The sequence below is a fragment of the Oenanthe melanoleuca genome, chromosome Z (assembly GCF_029582105.1).
Source record: "Oenanthe melanoleuca isolate GR-GAL-2019-014 chromosome Z, OMel1.0, whole genome shotgun sequence".
Lineage (NCBI taxonomy): Eukaryota > Metazoa > Chordata > Aves > Passeriformes > Muscicapidae > Oenanthe > Oenanthe melanoleuca.
The window spans coordinates 53555458-53570696 of record NC_079362.1 but is presented as its reverse complement, the minus strand read 5'-3'; the positions used below and the strand labels follow the sequence as shown (position 1 = coordinate 53570696).

Here is a 15239-nt window from a genome sequence, read left to right as displayed (position 1 = left end):
AGACGCAATTCTTAAGTATCCAGATGTGAGAAAGGTAGTCAAAAGTTCAAGTTAGTTCTAAACTAACTGAGAACATGCAGTCTTTCCCTGTTTGATGAAAGTATGCAAACTTGAGGGAACAGTCAGTTTGAAAAGTTAGTGTTCATAGGAGAAGTGAATGTGAAAATACAAATAATAACATGCATTGAACCTTTTGTTTTGGCTAAAATTTAAAATAGTGTAAAATGTTTTCATTCAGCAATATAAGTTGCCTTTAGTTCCATAAGTGAATCTTATAAAAACTTTTCAGTCATCCCTCTCCCCTTGCCCATCAAGGGAATTTGCTGTTCTTATTCAGAAAAAGTCATCTGTCTCACAGGTTGATTAAAATGAACTTTTTTGGAACCTAAAAGTAGCAAAGCAACTAATACTGTCTGGAATTAAATCAGGTAACCTTGATCAAACAATTAACTCATCCTCTATTTAAATCAATATTTACTGAATACTGAATACTGGAACTAGTTCCAGTAGTTGGAATTACAGCCACTCATTTAGTGTCTTTATTATTAGTAATTAGGCTCCTGTCTTTCTCCAGTTCTACTTCTCAAAGCTAGTACTTGCCTTAGTTGTAGAAATTAGCCTAGTCAATACCCAGAGTGCTCTCTGCACACAGCTGAAGATGCTTTGTAAGGCTGATGGCTCTTTCTGGTTGTGTGACTCCATGACGAGGTCAGGTGTGTTGCTACAGCCCAGCTTAGAATGACTGCTGTGGAGCCATGGCTTAGGTCTATTTCAGCAAATAACTCTTGTTAAAAACAGGGAGAGGTCCGGCTGTTGCATTATCAGTAAATTTATTTAAAAAATGGGTATATATTTTTTTGCCATATAACTGCAGTGGTGCTTTTGTGGCAGCTTCAGTTCACGGAGGTTCTTGACACCCCAATAACATTCTGCCCATCCTTAGCACTCCTAGTATACTTAACTGACAAATTATGAATTAATTTGCACTGATGCAAAAAATGTGGTCATAAATCTGTCTACTACACCTTTATTTATTCTCTTTTCATTGTGTAATATATTCTTTGCCTCTTGGATCTGATTATTTTCTTTTGGATGTTAAATTCTCTTCAATCAATCTTCTGTAGGTTGATCTTACTCTTGTTTGGGGAAGGATTTTCTTTAGCATGATATCAGGTCTGCAGTAGTATCCCAGTGTTTGTTCTGCTTCTGAACTAGCTGAAGAGAAATTGTTCCAGTATTTTGCAGATCCTGAAAAGATGTTTTGTTTCATATCTAGTATTGCGTAATCTAACATACACCTAATGAGTACATGTAATAAAGTGGGAGATGCAACAGCAAAATTGCAGTAACAACTAATGCTAAAATTTGATAACAAGATTGCAATGTACTGCAGGACATCATATAGACTAGATTAATATTTCTCTGACTTTTTTATTACTTTAGAATCTATGCTTGTTAGCAAAAAGCATCCTGCTCCCAAGTATGGTTCCATTATTAGGATTAAAACATGGATTCCTTTTCCTTGGAAAGACAGGAAATAAAGAAAATTGTTGTAATATATGTTATGGAACGGTTACTTTTTTCTGTGACCCCCAAACCAGCATCAAGATAAGTGGAGAAAATTATCTGTATATATTATAGCTAAATTAATAATTTCCTTGATACAGTTTTTTTTTCACAGTGGTAAAAAGCCTTTTTTTATAAAACTGCATATTATCTTCCAGGCCTGTAACTTTTGAGAGTGGGGCTGTTATCACTGATGTAACTTTTTACTGTAATAGAACAAAATTAACACAATCACTTGGTTGTTAATTGCAGGCTGGCAAAAGAAAAAATTATGTATGAAAAAGAAGCAAAACAGCAAGAAGAAAAGATTGAGAAGATGAAAGCTGAAGCATGTGATGATTATGGAATTAAGAAGCAGGTAAACGATCCTAGAATTTGTTTTATAAAATGCTTATTTGTTTTCATTTAATCATAGTAATCTTTAGATAGAGGAATCTCCTGTACTTTATTCTAGCCTCATATTATATAAATATTATACTAAAATCCTGTTATAAAAAGAAGCCATAGAAATTTCTTTAAGGTGTTAACTTACAAGGATTATAGTGTATATACACATATATACACATATATATGTGTATGCACTTTGTGTCAGGATGGCTGTTACTGACTAACTGTATGAGACCATCACAAACTTTTTCTCAGAAACACAAAGAACCTGTAGTAAATACAGGTCTGGATGGGTGTAGGTAAACCAAGTGCTTGCTGCTAACTGCAAATGTTATAGAAAAGTGAGAATGCCTGATAGTTAATATGAAGGGTAAACTTTAGTTCTTACGTACACCAGTGTCCTTTTGGTAAAATCACAAACCTCAGAGAAAGAGAGCAGTGGCTGCTGCAGCTGCGGAGCCGCTGGAGTCTGTAGTGAAGTCGTAGATTGGGAGGGGGCGTGCTGTACTTTGGTCTGCTCAAGAGTGTGGTTTAGTGTCACTATTACATTATGATTACATTTTTTCTTGGAAGGTCTCCCACAAGGATAGTGGTTGCAGACAGTTGGTATATACTCTTTTGGGACAAAAAGTGTCACATTTCCTGCTTATGAGAAGGAGGTTTGTGTTTGGGAGACAGGTGTTTATTCTCTGCAGAAGTGTGAGATATCTGTGTTTCACTGAGGTTTTCATATTCTTTCAACTATGTTACCTTTGTTTTTTCACCAGGTATTTCATAGATTCTTTCTCTCAAATCTTCACAGAAATCAAAACTGTAAACTAAAATTGTTTTCACTTAATAGTCATAAACATAACCTTCTGGCATCCTGTTGTCTTTATTTTTAAACAATGGGAGAATAGGTTAAATGAAATTCAAATATAAAACTAACAAAAGATAGGAGAAGGCCATTTTAGAAAAAGCTAAACCAACTGTTTTTATAAAATTCATGGTTCAGTTCATATGTCTATGTCCTACCTTACTTCCATTATGCCATGGGAATGAAATACTAATAAAGAACTTGTATACAAATAGAGATTTGTATTTATAGAGCAGGCTTGTCTTCTGCCTCACCAGAATGAGACTTGAAGATCTACAAAACAGTAGCTTTCTGAAGATCTGGTGCTAACAAGAACTAATGAATTCCTATTTTAGTGTTCCCATTCATCAGATTATTTGACTGCATCATGGTATTTCCCAGCAACCTGCAAGATATCATGAAAGTCAAAAGCAGCAATGGCTGTGAACTTCTGCTGAAATTGTTACATGCTACTTGAAGGTATTTTCAGAGACCAATAACAAAATCCTGCACAGAAAATAGTCTTGATTCATTCAGAAATTGCCTGATCCACTTCGAAAGCAATCAGTTCCTCCAACGACATCTTCACTTCTTGTTTACTTAGTGCACTTTGCATTCTGGAAGTTAATATTTTAGGTTATTAAAAATTTGGAGACTTAAAAGAAAGTTATGTAGTACCCGGAGAGTTTGCTCAGAACAGTATTTTGGATATAGAAGACTTTGAGATGTTTTTCAGAAAAAATATCTGTAGTTACACATTTTAAGAATTGCTACTAGTTAATAATCTCTAATTCCTATTCTAGGGTGCATAACTTTTAAATACAGTTACGGTCTTTACTTTGGTAATGAAAAATAACATTTAGGGGTTAGGGACAAATTCAGTCACTTGAGACTTAGGAGAATAGTTTTAACTACTGATTTAGCTGAGATATTGGCTAAGTCATATATAGATGTGTGTGTGTGTCTTTATGTATATATATACATGCACAAACCAATCCAGAGTTCAGGGAAAGATTCTTAAAAAGCTTAAAAACAATACTTTCTCTTGATGTAGTATGTTTTCATTAAGCTTTCTAGTTGCAACTCAGAACATACAGTTTTACGAACAAAAGTGAATATGGAAAATTTCATTTTAAAGTCAACAATACTATTCTCACAGAATATATAGTCTTTCAAGTATGTCTGGTCTGTAATGAGGGATCAGACCCTTTGTAGAACAACAGGGCTTGACTCAGTATTTTTCTCCTAACTCCTTATGCATTGCGGCAACTCATGGTTCCAGTGGACTCAATCGTTCTCTAGCCGAGTTAGTGACCATCTGGAGTGGTTGGTGGTTGTTACATGTTAGCCCTCACCTGAACTGTCCAGAAAGACTTACTTAATGAGGGGCAGGTTCACTACCAGAAAAACAAAAAGGACTGTTTTCTTGCAATGCTGGTAGATTCTGACCAAAATTATAATTTGAAGATTCCATTGTAGAGTGCAAGAAGACTTTGTTGTGGTAATAAGTATTAAAATACTTGTGATTTATCCCACCAGGTGCAAATTCTGCTGATAGTTTCTCTGGGTAGCAAGAAATGGTGTAGTTCCACCTCTCTGTAGATTTTGTCTTAATGGAGTCTTGGTTTCTACACAGTTGCAACAATTCTCAATGCATGAACACTTCCCACAGAACTTCATAATACTACTTAATTAGAAAATTTTCACACGGTATCATTTGAGTGCAGTCTAATGGTAGAAACCTGTAGCTTTCTGTATTTCTGTGGTTATATGATTGTTCATCTGTAAACATCCTTTCACTGCTCATGCTTTTGTCTTGAGACTTGTGATCAGGGGAAAAGCAAGGTATCTACTCCATGTTTTCTCAGTCTGGGATTGTAGATATACTCTGGTGGTTTTGCTAACTGGCAACATTTTTACTGAGAAGTGTTAAATTTTCAGTTTTTTTAATGTAATTCTACAGTTTGAAGTTGCTTCTTGAGTAATGTCATTTCTGGATGAATTAAAAATCCAGTGGATTTAACATAGAATTTAATCTCTGTGTGTCAAAAAGTACATAAGAGTATATAAAGTACGTATTGCTAGTACACAGATTTTTTCAAGTATTTGTGAAAACTGCAATATTTCTTTTGCTTTGTTGAGTGAAAGACTGCCTTCTGAAACAGCTAAAAGGACTCCTTTGCCTTTGGAAACTATTTACTATTTTGGAATATAATGTGAAAGATGGTAATTTGCTGTTGATCTTGCTACTGCAGGACTTGTTGCTGAAAGAAAGATTGTAATGTTTTAGAACTTTTTAATTATCTGTTTAGCCTCAAAGAAATATTCTGGTTAGTTTAATTGGCTTTTTACATTCTTAGCTCTCACCTGATTGGTTCATAGCTTCATTCTTCTCACAGATTGACTAAGATTAGATTAAATGTACAGTTTCACATAAGTCTCATTATTTGCATAATTAATTTTTCTGCCCCCTAAGAATAGATGATCTTTGTTTAATAGTATGAATTCTAGCTCTAGATGCTTATTAAAGAGGTAGTAGAAATGCAAGTGAAGACCTAATGCTTCTCCTTACATATTTTGACAGTATCATTAACAAACATGGTTTGTTTACTGAAAAGCCAGCAAGTTGGAATTCTCTGGACCAAGTACAAGTTAGTACTCCTAACACAGACCTCGTATTAAAGATGCATTCAAACTTTATGAAAGAAACCAAATTGTGAAAAAGCATTACTGTGATGCTTCTTTTCCCCTTCTTCTTTTCCTAAGAGTGTTTTCCTTCTTATCTAAGCAAATATAAGTACCTTTTGGGTTCCAGACTTTATGTCTTCAATGTCCTAAGGTGATCCTGCTTTAGAAGAAACAGGATTAGATCTTACCCAAGAGAAGCTGCAAAGAAAACTCATTTGAAATACCAAGGTATTACATCTAGAGGATTTTCTCCTTCTCCATCAGTTTTCATGGTAGAAGTGGTAGGTGGTTTCTTGTTGACACTTGACCATTTCTTGAAGCACTCAAGTACTGTAGAAACAAAACAGTTGTCTGTTTTTTTAAGCTTTCCTTCAAGGTCCTTCAGGAGTCTTATGATAAATGTGTTTGACAATTTGCCTGCAGCAAGTGTGCTGTTATATACTGTATTTGTAGATAGTTCAAGCTTCTTTTGGGCCTGAAATGAAGTAGAACTCATAAAGCTGTGTTTCCTACAATTCTTGTGTACACTTGTGGGGGTTTTTTTTCTGTCCAAATTCACCTTAATGCTGTATCTCCTTTGAGTTCTTCCCTATGCCCAACTTCTTCCTACACTGTCTGTGCTGCACTCCCTATATCCCTATACCACAATCCTGGCTGAGCACATTGCTATTACCAAGGCCCAGTCCTGATACTACTCCTGTTTCCTACTGAGATGAGGAGTACTGCAATGGTAAATTTACATATTACAAATATGGATTAGCCAACCAGTAGCCTTAGCATGATTATTTATTGTGTGCTACTAATCTTACTTAGGGGGAATTACTAAATTTTGGAACCTTTGTGATACTTGGAGATTACTTTTTCTCTTTCAGGTCCCTGTCCTTCCACCAGATATGGCTGTAATTAGTCAATGGATTCCAAGACTTTTTGAGGAAAAGTAGTTCAAACCAGTAGCACTTGTTTTAGCAAACAGTTATCTGCATGTCTTTTCCTTATCTCTACCATCTTTGAGTGGATCCAAACTGTTAGGATTATCTGTGCAACAGAAAATGAGCAAGTGATTGTGTGACAGTATTTAAAAGCTAGACTGTATATTCATTTTTTGTGTCTATAATTGGTACATATATGACTCATTTTCATTTGTCATGGTTTTTAGCCCATCTCTTCTGTTCAGAATGGCACTCTTGTCACATGAAACAATGCTGCCATTACACCCTGTGACCCAGTAGTATCAGCATATCCTTCTAAAAGCAAGGAGAGTCCTATGGACTTTGTTTGGGGTTTTGGGGGGAATTTTTTTGTTGTTGTTGCTTTCAAATTATTTGTGGATATGCATATCTCTGAACTCTTGGTTAGATGTGGGTCAGTTGGGAAAAAAACCCAAATCAACATACTCTGCTTCTGTTTTTTTGAAGCTGATACCTGATAAAACCTGATATCTCTCCCTCCCTCATTATTATTACTGCATTTTTAAAAGCTGCTAAATTGTACTTACCTCAATCCGCAAGATTTACTTTTTCTTCCTATTATCTTCTCCCTTTTAGACTTGGGGGCAGGAGCAAGTGAGCTGTTGGCTGGTACTTAGTTGCTGGCTGGGGTTAAACAGTAGTCCTTAGCTGGAGCCGGAATTCCTCTGGTCTGGTCAGTGGAATTTGAGTAGCTGCATTGCATGTCACAGGGATGGAAATGGCTGCAATGCCTGGCATTGGAGTTTGAGTGGCTATCGTACTTGTCAGCATTACAGTTCTGTCTGAAAGTTGGGCAGAATGTTTGGAGAGCAAACACTTTTAAAAATCCAACCATAAAGCTTATATAATTATTTGAACTTTCAACTTCACTATGTATATTTGTAAAAGTAAATCGTCTTATCTGGGGTTATCAGCATTACTTGAAAAGAAAGCAGTTTATGCAGAAGTTAAATAATAATGATTCCACAAAATTCCTGTTCTAGTCTCCAGCTGTTTGCACCTACTGAATATAGTTCTAGGATTTATCGTCCTTCTGATTTTTATTCATTATTTCACCACTGGCATATGTAAATAAAACTTGGATAACCCTTTGGAAATCAGTCAGATGTTCTTTTGAATAGAATTATTTGAGTAGACTTCCTAATTTCTTACAGCAGGCAGGACTATAGATTCTAAATTTACAAGGGCCTTCCCATGTCACTTGTCTAGCGGCACATATCAAATAAGCTACTAATTTCATATTATCTGCCAGCTTTACAACAAACAAATATTTAGTGTCTCTGTGGTGCAAGGAAGTAATTATTGGATATTCTCACTCCTCTAGGTATTCTACTACATAAAGCAAAAGGCATCATCTCAAGCAGTTTATGGTACACTTCATTCTATGGGTGTTACATTGACTAATCGAAGTGTAAAATTAGAAACTAAAGTTTTTTCTTTCAAAAGCAAATGGACTAAATGACACTTAAACACTTGATGATAATAACTTATTACATAAAGCCTTCCTAAATACATAAACACATTCTTAGCTTCAGCTTAACATCCCTTTTACTATGATCTTTTGGTGCAGCGGATCTAACACTAGCAGGACAATACAACATAAGAATGACAACAGAAATAAGCCATTTAAAGGGAAGACTTTCTGTTGCAGGTTATCCTGAACAGAGATGTTTGATATCTAAACACCTAACAGATTTTCATTTCTGAATAGATTTAATATTACTGAACAGCTCCGTACATCTTTTCTTCTCAGTGTTTAGTGTTTCGATTCAGAAATGCTCCCCAAAATAAATGCTCCCTTTCTTAAAACTGATGATGTTTTCTTTGAAGGTGGCAGGATTTTCAGATTCAGTGGGGTGCCAGTTTAGTAATTTTGTTCGAAGTGCATGGTGAGAATAATCTTTCTCCTAAAATGAAGCACAAGGATATGTAATAACTTTTTATGCATGATAAGCATCAAAAATATGAGCCTGCTGGTCTTTGCTTTTCATTTTTCTTTACCTTTGTCTTTCAGTCAGAGCCTCCTGCAGTCTGCACAAAATGTGATCAATAACTCAATAACTTTTTTCATGCAGTAATTATCTCTATGGGGTATTATCTGAACATTCTTTTTCTTTATTACCCAGAAGATGCAGGAGATATTTATATAACCAGCTGATCCCCTTTTGGATGAAGCTGCTTCATGACAGCAGGAGAAAGTTTGTTTTAAATAGACTTTTTAACAAATGAAAACCTGAAAACCTTACTAAGCTGTACTTTTTGCCAAAGGGAAAGATTATTCTAAATACTGTCTTGCACTTAATACTTGATATTCAGCTAAGCACAGAGTAAATGGAAATGTCCTATAAATGAACAGAGTTTTAAGCAATTACACTGAGTGTCTTTTAAGAAAAGAAGCCTGTTCAGAAAATAGGGGCAACTGCCTCTTAAGTTCCTAGATAATTACTACATTGCTGATTTTTCAGAGTAAAAACTTACCCTAAAAGATAATGTTTCTATCTGGAATATACTCTAATCTCATTGGCTTCTGATTTTCACAGGTTGAGATCTTACAAGAATCACGAATGATGATTCCGGACTGCCAGCGCAGACTAGAAGTTGCTCATGCAGAGCTTACTCAACTACTAGTGAGTATTGCATCACACCTCAACTGACCAAGAAGTGCTGCAGTTCCTAGGTGCACTTGGATGAACAACTGCAGCAAGTAAAAACTGGATTAAAGAATTAGTTTCTGTAGGTGCCAAGAACAGCATCCTATAAGATACCCTATAAGACAGTATTTTGCTTTAGATAACGGTCTTTGCAGACTTGGTCTTCAGTCTGTGGAGACTGTATTTGTTAGAAGCTGTCTTTAACAGAATGTACACTGAACATATACACTTATCCTAGACTGTGAAAATGGACTCAGAACTCCTGTGCTAGTTCCACCATCAGAAAAATCAGTTCACCTATTTAAGGTTTTGTAGACAGTATAAATGTATATAATATGCTTGTAGGGAACTGAAATTGTCAAAATACTTTGGTTACTGCTCTTATTTTGCTATGGACAAGTCAGAGGAGTCCTTGCTGAGTATTGCTTAATGTTTTATTAGTATTTATTAGAGCAGTACTGCCCTGTTTTTTAAGATACAATTACATTTGGGAATAAAGAGTTTGTTGTACAGATAGATTCCCTGAACCTATACTACGTTTGGAGATGATAATGCTTATTTTAAAAGCTGCCTTCTCATCAAGAATTCAGCTACACATGTTGATGCACAATAAATGGTATTGTGAGGTTAAAAATATACACCCTAAATTATGTCCCAGATACAGTGATGGCTAAAATGCAAATACTTTTTTAATGGAAAAGTCAAGGTATCCTAATCTCAGGTAGTCTGCCTCTACCTGAGGCAGTTTGGTAGTTTGCCAAAATAAATGGTCACTACAAGGCAAGATTTAGGGTCTTTTTGTCATTCAACTAGTTACTGAACTGTTAGTCTAAATTCCAGTGGCATGCAGAAATGGTGCTATTGATTCATATGTATGCAAACTTAAGGAATGGGGGCAGTTACTATTGTTGTTAAGAATTTGGAATGTATTGCTTCCTGTACTTAGCTCACCTTCAATGCATTTATAAAAAATTTACTGTATCCTAGTGTGTTTTTCAATTGTCAGTCTACTTAGGCATTTTTCTAAGAGTACTTTTGGTCAAAAGTTTGTTGTTACTGGTCCCTTGGTTTTAAATGTTTAACACCATCAAATAAAGGTATGCATAGGTCAAATACACTTGCACATGACAGCCACTTTCTGGGACCTTAAGCTGGACAAAAGAATTTACCTGTGGTTTGAGTAACATAGAGTGTTCTCAAAGATGATGTATTCCTCATTTCATAGAATGGTTTGGGTTGGAATGAACTTTCAAAGATCATCTGTTCCAACTCCCTTGCAATGACTAGGACCATCTTCTAACTAAATCAGGTTGCTTAGAGCCCCATCCAGCCTGACATTGAGTATTTACATGGATGTGGCACCTACCACCTCTCTGGGTAACCTGTCCAAGTTCTTTACCACCCTCACCGTAAAAAACTTCTTTATATCTAGTCTGAATCTATTATCTTTTAGTTTAAAACCATCACCACTTATCCTGTCACAACAGGCCCTGCTAACATATCTGTCCCAATCTTTTTTGTAGGCCTCCAGTAAGTACTGAAAGGCTGCTGTGAGGGCTGCCCAGAGCCTTCTGTTCTCCAGGCTGAACAAACCCAACTCTCAGCCTGTCCAAAAAGGGAGGTGCTCCATGCCCCTGATCATGTTGGTGGCCTCCTCTGGCCTCTCTCCAGCAGGTCCATGTTGTTCCTGTGCTGGGACCCCAGAGCTGGGTGCAGCACTGCAGGTGGGGTCTCAGCAGAGCAGAGCAGAGGGGCAGAATCCCCTCCCTGCCCTGCTGCCCACTCTGCTCTGGATGCACCCAGCACACGTTTGGCTCTCTGGGCTGGCAGTGCCCATGGCTGGGGCATGTCCAGCCTCTCACCCACCAGCACCCCCAAGTCCTTGTGGGCAGGGCTGCTCTGATCTGTCCATCCCCAGCCTGTGCTGGTACCAGGGTGCTCTGACCCTGGTGCAGCACCTTGCACCTGACATTGTTAAAACATACAAGTTTTCCATGGGCCCACTTCTCAAGCTTGTCCAGGTCCCTCTGGATAGCATCCTATCTCTCAGGTGCACCAGCTGAGCTACTCAGCTTGGTGTTATCTGCACATTTACAGATCTTACTTTCTTTGTCATTAATGAAGATATTAAATAACACTGGTCACCGTACAGACCCCCAGAGAACTGTCCATCCAAACATTGAGTCATTGACCAGTTCTCTGGCTGTGACCATCCAGCCAGTTCCTTGTCTAGTGAAGAGTTCACCCATCAAATCCCCCCATCTCTCCAATTTAGAGGGAAGGATATTGTGGGGAACCATATAGTCCACAATGGCAATTCCCTTTTTGCGGTCTTTAAGGACTTCACCTGACTGCCATGACTTTTCAAATGTCATAGAGAAGAGCATGGCAGCTGCGTCAGTCAATTCCCTCAGGACTCAGGGAAGCATCTGGTCAGGTGCCATAGACTTAGGTACATTCGGGTTCCTCAGGTTGTCATGAACCCGATCTTTACTTACAGTGAGAGGGACTTTCTCTCCCAGACCCTGTTTTGTCGTCCATCCACTTGAGAGGTGTAGGAAGAAGCTGCCAGTAAGACAAAAACATTGTTGAGTACCTCAGCCTTCCCCTTGTTTGTTAGCAGTTTTTTTACCTTCTTAAATTTAATCCCACAACAGTTATTTTCAGAGTACTCAAAAATGGTTTTTTTGATTGCAGGAAAATGAAAAAGAATTGGAAGAAGCTGAAGAGTATAAAGAAGCACGTTCCATACTGGAGTCAGTGAAGCTGGAAGCCTAGCTGTTTTCCAGTTCTCTCTTTATATGCATTAGCACGGGGTCCATTCCACAGTTTCATTTGATTATGGCTCTACTACTATTGTTGACTTGCTAAAGTTCCCTTTATGCAAACTGAGCTTTCTCTCAACTGCAAGGTGCATCAAATAAAGAATGTTCTGAAATATTGGTGTATTCCATATTTAGGCAAAAAATAGATATATTTCCAGTTCACCTCAATTAAAAAAAAGCCCATTTAAAGTAAGTGTTAATAGTTAATACAGAGAACTTAAATCTGAACAGTTCAGACTAAGAAATAAAATTTGGCTTTGTGAGGGACCACTAAATACTTTAGAATGAAACAGCATTATAGAATGGTTTAGGTTGGAAAGGTTCCACCTAGTTCTGATGCCCTGACATGGGCTTTAGAAGCACCTTATGTTTGAAATAATTTCAAGCCATTACAGCATAAAAATTTGTACTGAAAGAGAAGGTAGACCAAATAACCCTTTCCAGTCACCTTTTTTCTATGGTGCGATTTTCTGTAGCTTTATCAAGTATGTACTCCTTGTTTATCTTTGATTCCAAGACAAAAGCTGACTCCGGATCTTTGTCAGTGTGCACGGCACTGAGTTGTAGAGCCCAATTCATACAACTTCCATGGATCAAAATTCTTGTACTTTTCAGCAAATAGAATTTAGCAGGTGACTAATATACTGTGAGTTGCATCTGCTACTAAGAGTTCTGGACTGAAAGCTTTTCTTGAAAGCACCTTGGCCTAAGTGATTTTTTTTTTAACAAAGTTCAAACCCCAGGACATGAAAGAGAGCTAATGGGAGCTAATGGGGAAGGCAACAACACTTAGTCTGCCTGGAAGACCATTAAAACATTATGTACAAAAGCTGTGTTTTTTTCAGAGTAGCTTCTCTAAAGCAAGTAGTAAGTTCTGTTGATAAAAAAGAAAGCTTTTTACATTAGTTTTTCTAGTTTGAAAGTGTTCTGGCATGTTTCTTAAAGGCAACACAAAGCACAGTGTACCTTTTGTGTGGTGCTAAATTGAATACTCAATAAAATTCTTTGTTAATTTGCCTGAGTTTGAGTAAACTGCTGTTTCAGTACTTACTTATGTACCTTAAGCACATTTAGAGTAATGTCTACTTGTCCATAACTCTTAAGCACTGCTCTGAATACCAAAAGATTGCTGATTGAATCAGAGTGATTTACTTTTGAAGTGACCCCAGACCAGCAGCATAGAGGGCTCAGAGATGAAACCTGTTTTGACAGTACAGTTCTGTAAGAGAACATGCATATCTTACCAGCATTGGGTTCTAGACATGGAACTGCCAAGCAGACACTGCCTGGGTCACAGCACATGAACTGCTGTTGAGGAAAACATCATTTCACCCAGTTTCTTCTATGGGCCCTCACTGGGAAAGGTGGCTGGAGTGCACAAAGCAGATTGTGTGTCTCAGCTGACAGACTGCAGCATGAGGCTGCGTGCAGCCATTGAGTGGAGTGTGGTAAATAAATGCTGAGCTGAAAAGGAAGTGTAGGGAGATGCCAAGTCTGCTGGGTAAAAAGCAGGGTTTAAAATAAAAAATGCTTCTTCAGAAGAAAGAATACACACTTGTGGAAAACAAAACAAAACAAACTTGTGGAAAAATGATGTGCAGTTGCCGAGTACCACAAATGCACATGAAAGCTAAACAGGTGTGACCTATAGTGACTGAAGGCAAGTAGCATTGTCATATGGCTTAAGCTGGCATTTAGAATGAAAGTCACATGGCCCTTAATTACCACATAAGCCCCAGGAAAAGTTTCTTGGTGCACTAGTTTTTAGGGTGAGTGTTTCTCAAGTTTGTGTAAAACATCTCTGTCCAAGCCATTTCCTAGCTCCCTACTACTGCATCATGAACCAGGATGATACTCTGCCCTACCACTAAATTCTCTAAAAATGAGCATGTTCTGTAGTACAGGAAGTATCCAGCCTCCCTGATGAAAATCAAGGTATGTTCACACCTGAAAATATTTTGTTTCCAGATGCCTCTGGAACTGTCCTAACTTCCTGAAGGGACAGCAGCATGTTTTCAGACTGCCACCATCCTTCAGAAGGAAAGAGCTAACTGTACACAAGTATTTGGGGTTGAATCCACAAAAAATCTAAACCACACAGAGCTGTTCTGTATCCCCATAACAACATCCTGTTCTGGCAACCCACCTAAGCGATCTCTGGTGAAAGCTTTCAACGGAGCTGCAGTCAATCTGCCTTAAAACACGTGGGGTATGGGGGGTGGGAGAGGGACTTCAAATCCTTGCTCTAGCTCAAGAGGTTCAAATCAAGGAAGATGTTCAATAACTGATACTACTGTAGACTGAGGTCCTCAGAATTGCCACATTAGTAAGACAGGTGGCTGCACAGCTTCTTAATAAGATGGCAATCACCAAGAATTTACTACTAAAATTGGACGATCTGATAACCCCAAATGGTACAGTTCTCTTCAACAGACCTGTATGACGAAAGTAGAATAGGAAGAGTGTGCATTTATTATGTGGGTGATACAACCTTCAGTATCTTCAAGGACCAACATCAGAAATCTAAAGGTTTCTGACAAACTGGGGAAAATGTAAAATACTTCTTTTAGTAAGGAAATATTTAAATAAGAAAGCAAACTTATACACGGCAGCAGCAATTTTCTACTGTACCAACATAGCAAAAATAAACACAAGACACTATTTCTGAGAAATATAGAAGAATTCTAGTGAATTACATGCAAAACAGTAGCTTAGCTTATAAGACATGGGCAACAAACCTTACACTGCCCTTCTTATTAGAAAGGCTTTATGTAGAAGCATTACTGCAGCTAAAAGCTGCAACTAAAAGGGATGAAGGATTATAAGAAATAAAGGTTCAGAGGTGAATTCAGAGTGAAAATTACTAAAAAGACTGGAAAATGGTCTGTGCAAAAGAAGGAGCAAATCCAGACATTTTAGCCTGGAAAATACTGAGGGTAGCAATGACAATAGTCTTCAAGCACATACAGAATTACAGAAAAAAATACGACCATTTTCTTGGCAGACAGAGTAAGATGCAATAAGCCTGAGTTACAATGAGGGGGGAAAAAAATGTTGGACAGGTTTCTTCCTCAGAAAACAACTAAGGTAAATGAAGCTCTGGAACAGACTGCCCATGGAGGCTGCTGGATCTGCCTTCCCAGAGGTCTTCTCTTGACCAGGCAGCTCAGTCACTCATGACACAGGGACATGACAGATCCTGCCTCATATTTACACATTAGGGAAAAGCATCAAAACGTGATGAGCATTCATCCTTTCTCAACAGCACTTATCCCCTCACTCAAAAATACAAAAGATTTGTGACACAGTTGAAATTAAC

General features: G+C 37.6%; 1 protein-coding gene across 1 annotated transcript in view; it reads left to right on the top strand.

The window, feature by feature from the left end:
- Window positions 1-12941, top strand: part of TBCA (tubulin folding cofactor A) — a 28606-nt gene extending 15665 nt beyond the window's left edge. The window contains exons 2-4 of the mRNA XM_056514719.1: window positions 1819-1924; window positions 8985-9071; window positions 11793-12941. Coding sequence (XP_056370694.1) covers window positions 1819-1924; window positions 8985-9071; window positions 11793-11873 — 274 coding nt within the window. The 3' untranslated portion in view covers window positions 11874-12941. The remainder of the gene's footprint in view (window positions 1-1818; window positions 1925-8984; window positions 9072-11792) is intronic.
- Window positions 12942-15239: the final 2298 nt, after the last annotated feature.